The sequence below is a fragment of the Pan paniscus genome, chromosome 4 (genome assembly GCF_029289425.2).
Source record: "Pan paniscus chromosome 4, NHGRI_mPanPan1-v2.0_pri, whole genome shotgun sequence".
Classification (NCBI taxonomy): domain Eukaryota; kingdom Metazoa; phylum Chordata; class Mammalia; order Primates; family Hominidae; genus Pan; species Pan paniscus.
Window position 1 is genome coordinate 125,210,682 of NC_073253.2, and position 18,907 is coordinate 125,229,588.

At 38.8% G+C, this 18,907-nt stretch overlaps 1 protein-coding gene and 1 long non-coding RNA gene across 2 annotated transcripts in view; one reads left to right on the plus strand and one right to left on the minus strand.

Moving 5' to 3' along the window:
- Positions 1-5,399, minus strand: part of LOC117980374 (uncharacterized) — a 132,708-nt gene extending 127,309 nt beyond the window's left edge. Inside the window, exon 1 of the long non-coding RNA XR_004671647.2 lies at positions 5,287-5,399. This is a non-coding gene — a long non-coding RNA (uncharacterized LOC117980374). The remainder of the gene's footprint in view (positions 1-5,286) is intronic.
- Positions 4,178-18,907, plus strand: part of CHSY3 (chondroitin sulfate synthase 3) — a 281,364-nt gene continuing 266,634 nt past the window's right edge. The window contains exons 1-2 of the mRNA XM_003829333.6: positions 4,178-5,338; positions 7,790-8,073. Of these exons, the coding sequence (XP_003829381.2) occupies positions 4,537-5,338; positions 7,790-8,073 (1,086 nt within the window). The 5' untranslated portion in view covers positions 4,178-4,536. The remainder of the gene's footprint in view (positions 5,339-7,789; positions 8,074-18,907) is intronic.

Below are 18,907 nucleotides of genomic sequence, written 5' to 3' on the forward strand. Positions count from 1 at the left end.
GGTGCTTCACAGAGATTTTATGAGATGGTTCACAAGTATACTTATTGGCACATTCTTGCTTAGATAAGAACAGCAACTATATGAGACATTTTTCCCAGAGTTATTATTATAGAATTACCTGTATTTGTGTATTCTTTCCTCTAACACAGTATATAGATTTTTATTATATTTTGGTATGCAATTATGTTTATTTTTCTTCAATGTTAGTTCCACGAAAATTTCCTCCTCAACAACCCTTACATCCAATTGAAATTTTTAAAAATTATTCCTATATTACTTAATGTTTTGAAAATAAAAAAGTGAGTTCTTGATAGAGATTTCCCAGAAAATTACCTCCTCTAAAAGTCATGTATCTTCAGAACTAAAGTGAGATGAGAAAATTACTTCACTGACTTTGGGAAACGCCCACAAATAACGCCCACAAATAACAGGAATCTGAATACATATAAAATTAAATTTATATAAAAATCTTTTCCCAAAGCTTCTACTTATTACAAATAAGGAAAGGGGCAGACGCTGTGCAGGAAGAAAAAAAAAAGAGGCTTGTTTTTTCCCTTCTATTCTCAAGTGATGAGGTCACTTCAATAAAGATTTAAATGTTTTCTCTAATTCTACCCTTGTCCCACTGCAGTTTATTTTCTCCCCATAGGAGCTAGAATGATCTTCGTAAACAATAAATAAAAACCAGATCACTACTCTACACAACAGCTTCATTGTCACTCGGAATAAAAGCCAAAGTCTTTATGAACGTCTGCAAGGATCTATATATGCACTGTCCAATATGGTAGTCCCTAGCCACTTGTGTCTATTGAACATTGGAAATGTGGCTAGTTTGAATTCAGATGTGCTGTAAGTGATGAGCACACAATGGTTTTGAAAAATTAGTACTAATAAAAAGGATGTAAAATATCTCCCGATATTTTGGATATATTAAGTTGAATAAAAAGTATGAAAATCAATTTCACCTGTTTTTAAATGAGGCTTCTAGAAAAACATTAAATTATATGTCTTGCAGTTGTGGCTCACATTATAATTCTATTCAGCACTGACCTAAATTATCAACAAGTCATCCGTTTCCTCCTTTTTCCAATCTACTTTGACCTCTGCTGCGTCTCAATATGCCATGTCTGTGTCAAAGACTTGTGTTAGCTACTCCTTCTCCTTGAAAAGTATTATTTCAGATATCTTCAGGATTAGTTTCCTCACTTTTTTCTGTTTTCTGCTAAAAGTATCAGAAAGAACTTTCCTGATGTATCAGTTTTAAGTGGCCTCACCCAACACATAATACACTCACTATCCTTCTCTTTTTTTTAAATAAACACTTACACCGACATATTACAGATATTTCTTTATATGTAAAAATACTTCATATACACACATGCGTGTGTGTGTGTGTGTGTGTGTGTGTGTAATCTCCTCTTAGAATACAAGTCCCATGAAGTCAGGACTTTGTTTTGTCTACTTTTTTTTCTCAGTGATAGTGTCTGCCTCACAGTACATACTAAATAAGTATCTGTTAAATAAATGAAAAGATGAAATGTAATAAAAATGAGATGATAGATACCATGAGAGAGATGTTTTAGCATAAGGGAAGGGATTAGAAAATGAGAACATTTCCCAAGTGTTTACAATGAACTAAACATTATGTTAAGCACTTCATATAGTATATTAATAAAGCCTCACAGAAATGAATTTACAGATGAGAAATCAAAAACTTAGAATTTTCACAACTTGCCCAAGGTCACTTGTCTCATATGTAATATCACTTCAATGATTTCATTTTATCTGAATCTTTTCTAGTGGCTTCCCTGACTCCCAGACTAAATTAGATGCTCTTATAAATATTCTGAGTACTCTGTATTTCTATTCATATCATTTATCACCATTGTAATTCATTTCCTAGTGTGATGTTTAATGTGTCTTCTTCAATGCACTATAAGCTTCATGATGGGAAGCACTGAATAGTTTGTTGACATCTCCATGTCCAGAGCCTTCCACCTTGTCTAATGTTTAATCTCTAATATACACTTGTTGAATAAGTGAATGAAATTAACTTCCTCTCCAAATATTCCAAACAGTTGATGAATGGGTTATTTATGCCCAACGAGAATTAATGATTTTGTAGATCAACAATATGAATGGCATCCATTACCATAAAGCCCAGTTGAATACTGCAGGGGAGAGGGTACTGGTGTGTAGGTGGACTTATTTGTCCTTTACTGTTGACCATATGCAATAGGAAATCCTCTGTAAATGTGCTGTCCTACATGGTAACTTACCCCTAGCCACATGGGGCTATTTAAATAAAAAGTAATTAAAATTAAATAAAATGAAAATTCATTTCTTCAATCACACTAGTCACCTTTCAATGCTCCATAATTTTATGTGGCTACTAACTGTCTTATCAGCACAAATAAAAAACAATTTCCATTATAGCGAAAGTTATATTGAATAGTACTATTCTAGAAATTTTAAAATGCCTTTGACGATTTAAAAATCAGAAGGGGCCTGTTTGACTAGCTTTGTATTCTAACTAAAATTTAACTTTGAGAGAGTCCAGTAATCTGTATTCCCAAGTGTCTCTGGGCAAAACCTAGACATGGAAAAGGAGCTTCATTGTCCAGCAGATGAAACATTTAGTCAGACGTGCTCATGCACAGCCAGTGACCGGTGTGGAAAGAACCATTCCTCCAAAGGCTCCAGGCAGGCCTAGTGTTCCAGGGACGCTGCCAGCACCTCGCTGGATCGAGCCATTATGTCTAATGCCATTCAATACCATCCCTTTGCGTTTGATGTCTAAAACAGAAGACTGAAATTTGAAGAGAAGGAAGTACTTGGGATGCCAAATGCACCCCAGACTATAGCTTTATGCACAACCTTTAGACAGAAATTTGTTAATGCTCCCTTCTTCAAAAATCATATACCTTCAGGTAATTTCTTCCTAACGTAACTAAGGCACAATGATTTTGGCCAATACAGCTTAACTTTTTTTGAGATTCTGTTGCTGGACAATTTTCCTCCCTCATTGGAGAGGTAAAATTTTCCTGTCTTTGCCTTAGAAAATAAAACGGTTCATAGGCAAGAATAAAAATCATATCCTCCATTTTATTTTTTGATTAAGTTCACTTATTTTGTGGGGGTAAGAATTTCTTTCGTTTGGATCTTCAGGGTATTGGCCCTGTGAATGAGTGCCCATTTCTCCACTATTTGCCAGTCCCACTGAGCCAATCTTCTACCAAGACTGAAAATAGACCATAGTTCTCATTTCTTGAACAGATATCATCAGGAGAGCCGAGGGGGAGACCATTAGGCAGCCCCACATTTTCCAACTCAACAGGTGGAGGACATGGGATTTTTACGTTCTTTGGGGACTGAACCCCCACACACCACCAACTCCCTTAGCCTTTCAGGATAAGTATTTCCAATCCCTCAGAGATTTTCTTAGGAGAGACCCTAACGACAATGGTGCTTCTGTGAAGGACTGAGGAGAGCTGGTGGAGGATGCAGGTAGGAGAGAAGTTAGGCTGGGAGGAGAGGTGCTGGGATGGGACGTTTGGTTTCCTGACAAGTGACCGACTAGAGAGAGAAGGCGCGGAGTGGCAGCGGTAAGAACAACGTGGAAAGGACGGAAAACGCGAAGAGTGGCGCCCTGGCGGACCTGGGGCGGGGCAGAGTGGTAAGGGTCACGCCAGGACGTACCCGGCTGTGGGCCGGGGGAGGAGAACCCGCAGGGACAGCAACGAACTTGCTGGGGGCTCCCGGACCCGAGCTCCGCCGATGAGGTCAGCGGAGGCTAGGCGCCGGGAGGAGGCCAGTAGAGCCCCCAGACACGAGTGTCGGGAGGCCAGCGGAGGGGCGGGACGGGACGGGAAATGGGACGAAGAGCAAGAGCTGGGGGAGGAGGGAAGAGGGGGCGTCGGCGCTGCAAGCCGGAGGCGGCCCGACAGGGATCGTTTCCTTCCGGAGAGGAGGCCGGCTCTGGACTGAGGCGCGGACGGGGGGCGTCCAAGGGCGGGTGACGGGGAAATACCGCGGCCCGCGCTTCTCTCCGGCTGGCAGCGGTGCCGCCTGCGGCTCCTCCTCCGGGCCAGCTCGGAGCCCGGCGGCGGGGGGAGCGGGAGGCGGGAGTGAGGGCGGGGGCTCGGGAAGGAGGGAGGAGGGAGGGCCCAGGCGCGCCACTGACAGGGTGGCAGCCTAGGAGCGGACGCGTTGCCGCCGCCGCTGCTCCTCCTCCTCCTCCTCCTGCAGCTCCTCTCGCTGCCGCTGCTGCCGCCACCGCCGCCGCCGGGAGAAGTTTCACTCTCGACCCTTGCTCGGAGCCCCGGCCCAGAGCTGAGCGGGAGCCCGGCAGGCAGCTGCAGCCCGCGGCAGTCGAGGCGTCCGCGGCGCTTCGACCTCCAGCCGGTGTCGGCGCCTAGGCGGCCGGCTGCGGCCGCGGCTGGGGGCGCAAAGGCGGAGGAGGGGCGGGTGTGAGCCGGGGAAACCGCGTGCCGCGCCGCGACAGCCCAGCGAGCGTCCGCGCCCGGGACAGCCGCGATGGCTGTGCGCTCTCGCCGCCCGTGGATGAGCGTGGCATTAGGGCTGGTGCTGGGCTTCACCGCCGCGTCCTGGCTCATCGCCCCCAGGGTGGCGGAGCTGAGCGAGAGGAAGAGACGCGGCTCCAGCCTCTGCTCCTACTACGGTCGCTCTGCTGCTGGCCCCCGCGCCGGCGCTCAGCAGCCGCTCCCCCAGCCCCAGTCCCGACCACGGCAGGAGCAGTCGCCGCCCCCCGCGCGCCAGGATCTCCAGGGGCCACCGCTGCCCGAGGCAGCACCCGGGATCACCAGTTTTCGAAGCAGCCCCTGGCAGCAGCCACCTCCGCTGCAGCAGCGGCGGCGAGGACGCGAGCCTGAGGGCGCGACGGGGCTTCCCGGTGCTCCAGCGGCCGAGGGGGAACCCGAGGAGGAGGACGGGGGCGCGGCTGGGCAGCGGAGAGACGGCCGGCCGGGGAGTAGCCACAACGGCAGCGGGGACGGGGGCGCTGCCGCCCCGAGCGCCCGACCCCGGGACTTCCTGTACGTGGGGGTGATGACCGCGCAGAAGTACCTGGGCAGCCGCGCGCTGGCCGCGCAGCGGACCTGGGCGCGTTTCATCCCGGGCCGCGTGGAGTTCTTTTCCAGCCAGCAGCCCCCCAACGCCGGCCAGCCCCCGCCACCCCTGCCTGTCATCGCGCTACCGGGTGTGGACGACTCCTATCCTCCCCAGAAAAAGTCCTTCATGATGATCAAGTACATGCACGACCACTACCTGGACAAGTATGAGTGGTTCATGCGCGCCGACGACGATGTCTACATCAAAGGTGACCTCCCTGCGCCGGCTTTCCAGCCTGCCAGTCTCCCCGACTCCTTTCTCTGTAACCGGTCCTAGCCCCTGCCCAGCCCCTCCGCTGCTTCTCTGCCAGCACGTGCTTCGGGCTCCCACAGGCCCTGGCCCGCCCTCCCCACCCCTTGCATCCGCCCACAATTCGTAGCCCGTTCCTCGTCTTCTGCAATCTGGACCCTCCTCACACCTGCCTGGCTTTATTCGCCTTCCTCACTTGCTGTTTTCGGTGCCGCCTCGCGCTTGTCCCTTAGTCTTTACCTTGTCGGAGAGGTTAGAAAAGGAACCTTAGAGCTAAACCAAAGGCCATTCCCACTCTGCCCTCCTCTGAAAGCCCCTGCTGATGGTAGTTTCCCCAATCGGTCCAGAGGGGCGTGGTCTTTGGTGCAGGAAGGGAAGACGGAGGATGCTAGCTACAACTAGTCTGGAGATCCAGTGTTCTGGCTTTGGATCTTGCTCTTTTGTTTAAACTGGATCTAGCGCACTTTTGGAACTGCTCAGATTGAGGAATCGTCTTCGCTGTCCCGGACCCTTTCCTGTGTGTTCCCTTCCCTTTGGCTCAACTCTCCACATACTGGGAGTCCTTGGCCATCCCCACCGTGCCAGCGCGCTGCTCCTTCCAGCCACTACAGTTCAGCACCAAGCCGTCCCCCATCCCCCCGCCACACCTCAATAAAACCCTGAGAGGATGGGCATGTTGTAAGGAATTGGTGGTGGGGGAAAAGAGGAAAGCACCCGCTAATAAGCCAGACCCCTGGAAACAGCAGACTGTACTAGCACACACTAGTATTGGTTCCTTTCCAGTGCATTTTGGTGGCCGCGGTGATAAGCAGAGGCTGGAAGTCCTTCCCAGAACCACAGGCAGCCACAGCAAGAAAAAACTTTTTTTGTCAGTTTAAAAGAGGCGCGGTCTTTTCCCCGGAATGTGGGCGGCTCTGGACAGAGAATTTCTAAACTCAGCGGATCAAAGTTCTTTAGGTCAGAGAAGTGAATCTTTCCAGTCCAGCCAGTTGCTGAGATGGGGAGCAACGCAAGGGAAGCAGCAGGGTTGTACCGAATGAGGTTTCTCTGTGCTTTCCACATTTCCTTGCTTCCCGGTCAAAGGGGGGCAGCCCTTCCTTATTTTATGCCTTTCTACTCGTAGCCTCATTGCTTCCTCCTGATTCGGATAGTACTTTTCACATAATGAAAGAAAAACGAACAAAAAGCCAAACAATAAACCCAAACTGTTGCATTTTGGCACAAGGAATTAGTGTAATCATAATAACTAGAGATTTCTTGGCTTTGGATTGGAAGGAGGGAAGTCACTCTAGAGCAGGTTGGAATAGAAAATACTGATAATTGGATATAAAAATAAAGAATGGTCTCATTACATTTTTAACAGTGGTATTTAGGATTGACTCAAAGAAGAAAGCTTCCTCTACTTTAAGTTCCTTGCCTTGGATATCTCAAAATTACAAAGGTTTCCTGGCAGAAGTTTGCCACATTTTGCAGGGAATTTATAAAATGCATTAACAGCACCTACGTCTTTCATTTGTTTTAATACTTTGAAAGATTGTCCTTCAGAACATTAAAATGACATATTATTTCAATTTCTATTAAGAATGAAATGTGTTTTGAATTAAGAACCCAATAATAGCTGAAACTCATTGAGATACACGGGGCAAGGCATGGGATCAAGATAATGACTGCAGATGCTGTGCTCATCAAAAATGGTAGTAAAGATGCTGACTGGGAATATGAAGAAGGTGACTCTCTACTTATTCCAGTGTATCACTTAGAATACCAAGTGCTTCTCAACTGTTTTAGCTGCAAAATTTTATTTTTAAACGTTTTTTCTGAACTTAACAAACTGCAAGTGAAACCAATTACACTAATTTTTGACAAACTTTTTTTTCTAAAAAGGTGCCTTCCCAAATTAAATTTCAAGACAGGTTTGAATCAAACATCCTCCAAAACTGTGTGGGTTGTATATGACTGAAGTTTAGTTAATGGCAAAACACTGAACTAAACCAATTATGAGTAAAAATAATTATTAGGTATTAAGAGTCAGCCAAAACAATGCTAAATACCAGTATTTAATATTATTTTATATTCCTGGGAACTTTTTGTTACTTCAAATGTACTAAGAAACCTGTCTTTACTTTCCTTGTCATTATTTCACTTTTTACAGAAAATTGATGATTGTCAGAGCTGTTAAGGTTTTTCAGTGACCTTAACCAGAAGCTGGTACAATTTTAATATGTTTAAATTAATAACTATGAATTAGTCTTTTAAAAATAATAGAGTATTGGAAGAGGCTTTTTCTTCTTTTCAGTTGTGTAAGACTGAGGATTTTAAGCACAATGTTGAAAGTTCTGTCCCTTACCTTGTACATGATAAGTGATTATGAAATAAGGAGACATAGTAATTGTTGCCTTTCTTTTTGTAGGTGATAAATTAGAAGAGTTTCTTAGATCGCTAAACAGCAGTAAGCCTCTCTACCTGGGACAGACTGGCCTGGGGAATATTGAAGAGCTTGGAAAGCTGGGACTGGAGCCTGGGGAAAACTTCTGTATGGGAGGACCTGGCATGATCTTTAGCCGAGAAGTTCTCAGGAGGATGGTGCCACATATTGGTGAATGCCTTAGAGAAATGTACACGACTCACGAGGATGTGGAAGTAGGAAGATGTGTTCGCCGTTTTGGTGGGACTCAGTGTGTCTGGTCTTACGAGGTAAGCATGGAGCTGTGATGAAAATGTTCACATAGTACATATACATGCCATTTTATAATCTAGGGCAGCGATTCTATTCATTCTCTCTGTATCTTTGTATTTACTTGAAAGTGATAGTAGCAGCCCTTAAGGGATACAAGAGTGGGAGATAACTTTCTCATTAGGTGTCAGGCCTGTCTGAGACTTTGTTATTAGCATGCCCCTTAACTTTAAGCAGTGGCCTATACTTATGGCCACATCTCTGGAAGATGCTTATATCCTCCCCTGCTTGATTTATTGGTGCTTATATACATGTGAATCTATTTCCCTTTTCTAACAAGAGGTTTAATTTTACTCTTCTCTTTAGCTGTAGCCTTTAGCATTTGGTACTGTGCCTTTTTATTTTATTTTATTTTATTTTGGTTAGGTGCGTAATGGCATCTCTTTGTTTTTAAATGGTTAAAATCTGAAGTTTCTTTGGATATTTTCCAGTGGAAATTTAACATATTTTTAAAAGTATCAGAAAAGTAAACTAATAGTGTATCATTTATGGTAGATGTATTCACAAAATTCCAATCACTGTATTTCCTTAGGCATACAAAAGGAATGAGTTGTCTGGAAAAAAGCAGAAGTTTAAATGGTGTGCAGTAGCTGCTTAGTATTTTTGACAGGTTCCCTAAAATTTGTTTATGTCTATTCTTATGCTATTTTCTGAAAAGGAACCATTATTTAAATAATCTTAGCTATTTATTTATTGCCGTGATCATTTTTATGAAATACTTAGAGATTTTTTCTTCAGAAATTGATTTTGAAATGTAATAACATTTTATTTAAAATAGATTTCCTAAAAGATAATTTAAGTAAAAATTTATTTAACGTTAAAATAATGTATTGTTTTTAGTATAGTTTGGTTTTCAAGTAGTTGGAATTTAGTATTATTTTAGCTACGGAGTGCACAGCTTTGTAAATTATATCTTAACTCCTTTGCTTATGTTTTCAAATTTTTCATGTCACTTAGTATAGAAGAAACATTTTATGAAAATACGTTCCCTGTGAAGTCACCAAATACACAGTTTCATTTGTTTTTTTTTTGTATTGTAAGTGTAGTCTCACTATAGTTAATTTTGCTTTCTCTTTCATACTTTGTGGTATTTATACTTTGGGGACATATTTTATACATTACAGAAAGTAAAATTTATTAGTCAGTCATTTGAAATAGGCATGAAAATTTGAAATGATTATGTTGCTGATTTCTTTTGGTAATAAAATGGTAATTTGTAAAAACTATCCTACAACTACCCTTTAGGATAAAAATTTATGTAAAAACATTACAGTTTAGAGACAGGTAATCTAGAATAAACTCAATAAAATATTTCTTCCTTTGTTATAAAACAAAGTAAAAGACAAAAATATTCAATACAGAGAACACATTCAGTTGATTTTGTTTACATACTGTTATTGTTTTGCAGGTATTTACTTTGCATGGATAAGTAAAAAAATATTTGTGTGGATAAGTAAAAAAATCTCACCTGTAGTTAACAATATAGATGGGAAATTATTGTGTTTTATAGGATACTTTATTACCTTAACATAATATATAAAATTTTAACCAAGATAGTGTTTAGGTGTTCCTCTTTTCAAGTTCTCATTGATTCTGCTATGAAGGCCTAGTCTTCACCTAGCATTCCATTCATTCATGTTCAAGACAGTAAGATATGCACAAAAATTGGGAGCTCAAAAATTGATTTAATATTTTATTTATAATATAGGCCTTTGTTCTGGTTAAAGTGAAGAGAAGTTGTATTATAGATGTGCACCCTGTCTATTAGAATAAATGCAATCTTAGATCCTTTTATTAACTGATGTAAGAGCAAACAAAAGAGATTCCAAGTCTTACAGGCTGTAACCTGGTGAATATAACATTTTCCATAACTTTTCGTAATACATTTGAATTTAGACTGACACTTGACCATCACTGACTTATGAATCCGTATAAAACTAAACTAATTGTCTCAACATGTTTTCCTAGCATTATAAAATATTTTCTAGATAAGTACTGTTGACTTTATGTTTTGCTAAGTTATTATATAGAATTTACTTTGTATTGGGATTTCAGTCATTAAAGGAGCTATTTAAACAGTATTTATTTAAGGGAGGCATTGATTTAATTCTAATAAAAAATCTCAAAAGTCTTATATAGAGAAATGATGGTAAATTTTATTACCAAGAGATATGTGAAAAAGCATTGTTAGCAAAACTAGTAAAGATACATATACAAAGAGATTATATCTAAATTTTAATACTAGATTGTGTTCTATGTTTCATGAGACACCTAAGTACGTAACTTGGGGCACAGCTAAACTGGGTATAACATTCACAGATCCCATACTTCACTTTCTAATTTGGATTTTATGTTAGTGGAAATGGTGTCCATATATGATACTGTTCATATTATATAGAAAGATTGGTCTATTCTACTCCAGGTTGGCATTCTCAGTAAAGGTGAGATTTTACATCTGCTCATTAAAAAAGCTATGAAATTGATCATTACTTTTTTCCCATAGTTCTTTTAAAAGCACTATCTGCGATAGAATTTTGGTAAATTTTAAAATTTCTTTTATCTATGCCTTTCACAAATTTTAGGATTTTTTTTTTTTTTTGGTTTATCCTCCTAACCAAAGTTCTTTCAGAGTTGAGAGTCCTGTTAAGGTGGCATGTTCATGATTTTTAAGTTTGAATAGATGAAGTGTTCATGATAGAATGTCATCTTTTAAAAATGGTGAACGTGCTTACAGATCTTATAAAAAGAGAATTGAAATAATTATTAAATAAAATATATAATTGTATAGTTTCCTTGAATATAAGTTATATTTTTTAAAAATCCAGGATTGAAGCTTCTAGTATTCTTCTTAACTGCTAAACTGAAATGACTTTCTCTGTGTTTGTATATACTATTAAAAATATGTTGTAAAAGAGAAAGAGAGAGAAAGGTAATAGCGGGATTTGAACTGGGGTTTGAGCCACCATCCTAACACTTACTAGTTTAATTGTCTTTTGCAAGTTACTTCTTTAAGTCTTGTGTAATTCAACTGAAAGTGGAGATTTTAAGAGTGTTTATCTCATACATTTCAGGAAAGATTAGGTGAAATAATCCATGTAAAGCCCTTAATGTAGTGTCTGTCACATAGTAAATTTTCAATAGATGTTAGTTTTTATTGTTCTAATGTTATAGATATCACGTACTATATTATACAATATGGATTCATATATTTCACTTAATAATCATTAGTAATGGATGGGTGATTCATTTACATCAAAAGGGTCAAAATAAAAAATAAATTCTCAGAGAGTTAAGCTTTTTTTGGCAAAGAATAAGAAACCAGTATGTTGCAGTATTTTAGAAATATGAGGAATTCAGTATTAGTAAAACTTACTATGGGCTGGGTGCGGTGGCTCATGCCTGTAATCCCAGCACTTTGGGAGGCTGACGCGGGCGGATCACTAGGTCAGGAGATCGAGACCATCCTGGCTAACATGGTGAAACCCCGTCTCTACTAAAAATACAAAAAATTAGCCAGGCGTGGTGGCGGGCGCCTGTAGTCCCAGCTACTTGGGAGGCTGAGGCAGGAGAATGGCGTGAACCCGGGAGGCAGAGCTTGCAGTGAGCCAAGATAGCCCACTGCACTCCAGTCTGGGAGACAGCAAGACTCCGTCTCAAACAAACAAACAAACAACAACAACAAAAAAACTTACTATGAAATATGGACACCTGTTTTAAAAATGCATTACAAGTATCTGTTTCAGTCTTTGCACCTAATATGTATAAGATATATATAACTGAATTTGAGGATGTTGTGTGGAAAATACTACTTAACAAGTTATTATTTCATATACATATATAAAGAATCCCAAACAGATCTACATAAGGAAAAAAATTACAGTATAGATTTCTAAATTAATTGCCAGAACAATGGCCCCCTTTTTTGAGTTTCTCTGGCATCTTCAGTAGGGAAGGAAGTGAGTAGTATCTCATTCTCCAGTCAACTCATGAACACCCAGGGGCTTGTCTCTCAAGGCAGTGGGAACCTCCTCCTGGTGTACCTCAGGTCTTTGAGGTAATGATCTGCAGCTTCTGGCCTTTCTCACAATAAGGCCCAGGTGGTCTGGGGAAATATGTCTTGCTTGTTGGTCTCTTGCTCTTTTTCTCTGTCTTCTCTGCTCACTTTTTCTATTTCCTTCTGCTTGGTGATAGATAAAATAAATTTCAAATGTATTTTGATATGTACTGCTTTTCACCAGGTTCCTAGTAAATTAATGTGCTCATATAGGCCAATCCAGATATCTTAAAAGATCACTGGATGTGCACCCAGACCACAGTAGATCACAGTTAGGGCTCCAGCATGGTCTGACCTGTTCAGAATAAAGAGGCCTTTGGTTGAGGGTGAGCCTTATACAGACTGGTTCTTTGTGTGCCTGTGATCATTGGAGAGTCTAAATTGAGATTCTCCCTTTCCCACTTAGGATTGAGGCATCTTGTTTTAAGGCCATATGGCAGATGTTAATAACCAACAGGCTTCATGGGTTATACCTCAAACTTTATAAGCAAAGATTACTAACTGAATGAAGCATGCATTCTATTCTATTCACTCTGCAAGTGTTAGAATTTATTGGCCTCTCCTGTTGGCAAAGATCACACTTTTGGTTGAGCTCTATCTTGGCTACTGCTTTTCTAGAGCTGCAATCTGGCAGTTTGGGAGGCTGCATATGGCTCTTAAACATTGTTTGGCACATAGAGTATTTTAAGGTTTTTTGCTTTTGTTTTTGTTTTTTGACACCTTTAGCAGAGGCAGGCAATCTACAGTTCCCTTCATGTCCTCTTATTATTTGTAAGACTCTTCTTTCACGTTTATTTTCCCTGCCTGGCTTACATAGGCATAAAAGTTTTGATCTTTTGAACTAGATAATGCACATATTGCAAGTTTCATGATAATATTCTGTAGAAAATGAAGTGATTTTCCAGTGAGACTGAGAGGCATATTTAAAATACTTTAATTTATGGAAGAGTTAATATGTTACAAATTTGGCCATTAAAATTGTATATCATATAACATAGTTACATTTTATTATAGATATGTTTTTAGTAAATAACAAAAATATTCTCACTGTTAAAAATTATTTATACATTCATGTTCATTTTGTGTATTAGCAGAACTGAAAGTTTTGTTTTTTGATTTTGTTTTTAACAAGATCACTTATATTCAATTCATAAAATAATTTTAATTCTGATTATTGTTCTTCTCCCTTTGAAGGAGTTTTGCATTTCTTCTAAGAGTCAGTTTAAGAATAGTTTGTATTTATCATTTTAATGTTTGCAGTAAAATAGAGCCAAAGAAGATATCTATTTCATTCAATTAAATGTTATTTCAAAGACAGCAGAGTTCTATGTTGGTAAAAATATTTATCTGTAGTTTAAAAAATTATTTCATAAGACTAACTAGATTTTCATTAGACTCCTTAAAGTGATAATTTTACACTAGAATGTTTTATGTTCAATCTTAGTTTCTTAAAGTCTGTAAACACCCTAGGAAATTACATTATTTCACAAAAGGATACGTTCTGGAAGTGTTTTCCTGAGCTTGTAAGTAATATCAGAAAGCTGTACCACATGAAACTGAACTATCAATAAGTTCTTAATAACATATTTTTAAGGTTAAAATATCTGTGTTATTCTTATAGGGCTGCTGCACATCCTTCTTAGCTTCCTATTCCATATAAATTTCCCTTTTTTTTGACACAGAGTTTCACTCTTGTCGTCCAGGCTGGAGTGCAATGGTGCAATCTTGGCTCACTGCAACCTCCCCCTCCCAGGTTCAAGTGATTCTCCTGTCTCAACCTCCCGAGTAGCTGGGATTACAGACATGCACCACCACACCCAGCTAACTTTGTATTTTTTTTAGTAGAGATGGGGTTTCTCCATGTTGGTCAGGATGGCCTCGAACTCCCGACCTCAGGTGATCTGCCTGCCTTGGCCTCCCAAGGTGCTGGGATTACAGGCGTAAGCCACCGCGCCCAGCCAAATTTCCCTCTTTTCTAATGTTGATTTTACTCAATCATGAACATGTTTATGCCCCCAAAGTATATTCATATATATGAAAAAGTATAAGACAGGGATTTTGATTTAAAATTCAGTCTTTCAAAATCTTTTCTTGGTCTGATTCAGTCACAATTTAGTTTTTAACTTTACTAAAAGCAGTAAGCTTCTCACACCTACTCTTCCCACTCCCATCCCACTTGTCAGATGAAATCATCATGCATCGATTTTGTAAAACTTCTTTTCTTCCACACTGTTTTCTTCATTATACAAAATAAAATTGCATTCTGAGTTGATGGAGAAGCATGATATGGTAAGCGTTGTAGGCTTAGATAGTTCATTTTTATCACTAACTGATGTCTTATCACCTAAATTGTGACAATTTATGCTTTCCAAGAAGATGATTTACTACAATTATGAAAAATGTTAAGTTTGGAAGATGCCTACAGGCAATTCGAAATAAGCTCTGTGATAACAAAAATACTCATATTAATTTAAAAACTTTGAATATTCTTTCTCTTTAATTGATCACAAACATTCTAATTTCCTGAAATAATTCCAGGTCAGTTTCCTACTTTCCCTTTCTTTGTTTTAGTCTCCAAAAAGCTATGTTTTGGGAAACATTTATTTTAGTCTCTTTTCTATTTAGTGAATTATGCTGAAATTACAGAGAAATATATTCTACTATATAACTATATTGCATTTAATTTTTATTATAGCATGTTATTTTTGCACCAGGTATAGCTGTTAATCAGGCATTTCAGTTAAAAAAATTCATTGAAATTAGAAACAAAATCAGCTGAGTTACATGAGTCATTATCTGATATTATTGAACCACAAAAAAGCCTAAGTAAACTGAAAAATTGAGGAGTTGCAGTTCTTCACAATTCTAATGTTCTCTTAAATACTGTCCTAACCATTAAACAACATTCTAGTTGAGGCTTAACTACATATAAATCGGTTTGAGTCGTGATCTGTGTTTAAAGATACTCTGTCTTAGAAAGTGCATAACACGTTTCTAAATTAACTGAATCAAAATAATGTGTTTAAAAAATAAGCAGGCACAATTTTTGAAGTAACAGATGAACAAAATGCATTTATTAATCTTTTGAAATTTAAAAAGTTTTACTCAACCTTTGTAATTTTGAAAGCTATGCTAATCATTCTTCACAGTCAGTGGTATCTGAACATGTCATTATCTCTTTCAGTTTCATTATTTTTTATTGCAAAGCTATTTGTTTATTTGTAGAGTTTCTGTGTCTCAAAAAGTGGTGGTTTAAAGAAATTAATATGTGTAATATTAATATAGATACTTTATAGTAAAATACAATTAAAATGTGAAGAAATAAGAGAAAAGTATGCAGAAAATATGATAAAACCATAAAAATACATGTTGGGTTCCTGTTTTCCTGGCATGAAAGAGAACTCTAACTTCTTTTGATACTGAGACCTGAGAAATCTCCCCCAGAGAACAGAAGGAAGTTGTGAGGGATGTAGCAGATCACATCCTTAGCACCACTTTTATAAATAGAGTAGCATGGTTTAATTTGGATGTTCCTTAATAATTCTCTCAATAGAAGCCAGGGCTACAACTCAAAAGGGCAATTCTACAAAAGAAATTCAACTTAGAGATAATACAGTTATGGTCATAGTATACTATTATTTGGTTCCTTGCTTGATTTTGTTTTAAAATTTAGCATACTCTTCAAAGAGCCCTTCAAGGATGTTATGTCTCACTCAAATGTTTTATATGAGGTTGCCCAACAGGAAGTTTGAGATATGCATATTCTCTGGTGAGAACCCAGAGTGTGGCTATTGTATTGTTGATTAACGGCAGATCTATAGTTATGCTTTGCTAATCAAGAGGAGGGCAGACATTAAATATACCAACCACAAATGGAGGAAACCAACTAGGTAAGGACAGGATGGCCCCCCAAACCGCGGAGCACAGAAGAGGTTCAGAGAATTCTAAACAGCTTGGGTTAGAAATGTGGTCACCTAGCTACTGAGATGATTATTTAAAAGGTCTGCTTTTATAATAATAATTTAATTTTAAGGTAAAACTTTCATGTAAAAATTAAAAAATGGAAAAATCGGCATTTTTATTAAAACTGTATTTTAATAATCTGATAACCTATTGTACAGAAATAATGTTATATGAAGTAAGGATATTTAATATACGTGAGTATCTCATAAAATATGAAAAAATATGGTGTTAAAATAAATTGAAAATGTTCTGCCTTAGAATTCAGTCATTTCACATCTTATGTAGCTAAATGATTTTATTTGCTCAAATGTATTTATTGAGCAGTTTTTATCAGCAGTAAACAACACACATGCCTTCCTTGTCTTCATGGAGTGCATAAGAAGGAGGAGTCAGGCTTCCTACTGATCTCTTGGTTTCAAATCTAATATAGACTTGGGTTTCTCATCTCTGACATCCTTCTAAATTGTTTTTTTTTCATTGTAGGTCATGAAATATCTCTAGTTGGGTCCAACTTTGGTACCTCTCTCAGAACTAGGACCAAATTATTCTTATTTGAGTTTTCTTAAGTAAGCCTCTTCTTTTGTTTATATATCTATCCCTTGAAGAGGAGAAAAATAAAGACATTTTTAGTAATTTTCTTGTATATTAATATATTTTATGCCTGTTGAATCACACAAATAACTAGGATTTTGTATTTTAAGTTTAGCACTAGATTACCTGGCTTCTTACTCTAGTTTTGCCATTCACTAGCTGTGTGGCCTTACACAAGTTATTTAACCTCTCTGTGCCTTAGTTTCCTCATCTGTCTACAATGAATGGGTCAGCCCTCATATCTGAGGTGCATTGTTTCTAAGACCCCCATGGATACTAAAATCTATGGATGCTAAAGTTCCTTATATAAAATGGTGTAGAACAATAGGCCTTCCATATCTTTGGATGTGGATGTTATTACAACAGAGAGCCTGTTGTAATAACAGTGCTTACTCACTAGAGCTGTTATGAAGATTAAACGAGTCAATGCAAATAGCAGCATTCAGAGTAATGTCTCACAGTGTTAAGCATTCTACAACTACTAGCTATTTTTGCAGAAGCAGAAAGGCATGAAATAGTGCCAACTTCACAGAGCTGTTGTGAGGCATAAAAAGGTCAGTGTATTAGAAGCCCTTAGAATAATGCTTGCCACACAATAAACTCTGCATAAAGGTTAACTATTATTACTATTTTCCAGCTTATAATGTTTATATTATTTGTTCCCCTCATGGGAGTGGGATAATGTTGATTGGATAGGTTTTCATTGCTATTTCTTTTTGTATGGTGGGCTTTGCTGTAATAGGGAAGGTGTTCATTCAGAGTGGTTCCTGACAGTGCAATAGAATTTTCAATGGACTTTGAAAAAATTCTGATGCTGGACCCCACCCTTCATCCGTTATGTCAAAATCTCTTATAGGTGAGGCCTGCAGCATGGATAGTGTTTAAAACTTCTCAGGTGACCCTAATTTGGCTTCAGGGTTTCAACCACTGTGTAAATTTGTTTTATCAATTTTCCATATTCAAATATCAAGTCTATTTTAATCAAACTAACTATTTGTTAAAAGTTAGTTTTGCTTTGTTTTCCTTTTGGGGAATCACAGGAGAGTAATGAACACTTCTGCATTTCTGTTCTTGTCTGGCCTGTTACTCGTCTGTTCCAAAGAACTAATCATTGGACTTTAAGCCATCACTGACAACTCTATGTTTTCTCACGATCTGATTTTCATGGTTCATATATTAATTACCCTTTTCTTAAAAAATATCCAAGGTGGATTTTAAAACATTCTCATAAAGATATGTTTTTACTGTAGAAGGCTTAAGGTTTATAGTTGTGTTTATTTATTACATCTCAGTAATACGTAATAAGAGAGTTCTTAAGAGTGGAATGTCTACATTGGCTCGATTGCTTTAACATTGACTTAAATAATTTGATCTCTGATGGACAAAGGTATCAGAACTACATGTGTGATTAAATAATAACTTTTTAGATTTTTTAAAAGCTTAAATGGGTAATTTTGATTCTATGCCATCACTCTCAACAAATAGTTTTGAGCCCACTGCTATAGGTGACTGCTATGATGGCGGAAAGTACAGGATACACAGGAGTTTAAGGGAAGAAATGCCCGAGGAGAGCAGGAAAATGCCTCCTCCAAACTGGAAGTAACACATAGGGGCAATGCCAGGGGAGTGGGGATGCATGGGCAGGCAAAGATGGAAGAATAGTACACTGGATAATGTGTTTGGTTCCAGCATATGTACAGGCGGGAGATGTGAGGCCCAAAAGCTGTAGTTAGAATCCAATTGTGAAAGGCTTTTTATGTAATGTTCAAAGGTTTAGATCATACATTGTAGATCAGTGATTCTCTTTTTTTTAAAAAAAAAAAAAATTATTCTGCTAATATATTTTTTTAGAAGGTAAAATCATGATTCTTGCAAAAATATACACATTGAAGGTCTTATTTATTTCATCAATTAATAAAGAAATAATGCTACCAACTGTTCAGAGAAGAACCCAAAGACAGTTACACATATCAGTATTAGAGAATGCTGGGATAAATGTGCAAATAGATGCAAAGGTAGGAAAACTGTTAATATCTATAAGGTGTTGTCAACTAATCAATTGCACTCAGTGGACATAGTTGGTGTATTAGTCTTTTCTCACACTGCTGATAGAGAGATACATGAGACTGGGTAAATTATAAAGAAAAAGAGGTTTAATGGACTCACAGTTCCACGCGGCTGGGGAG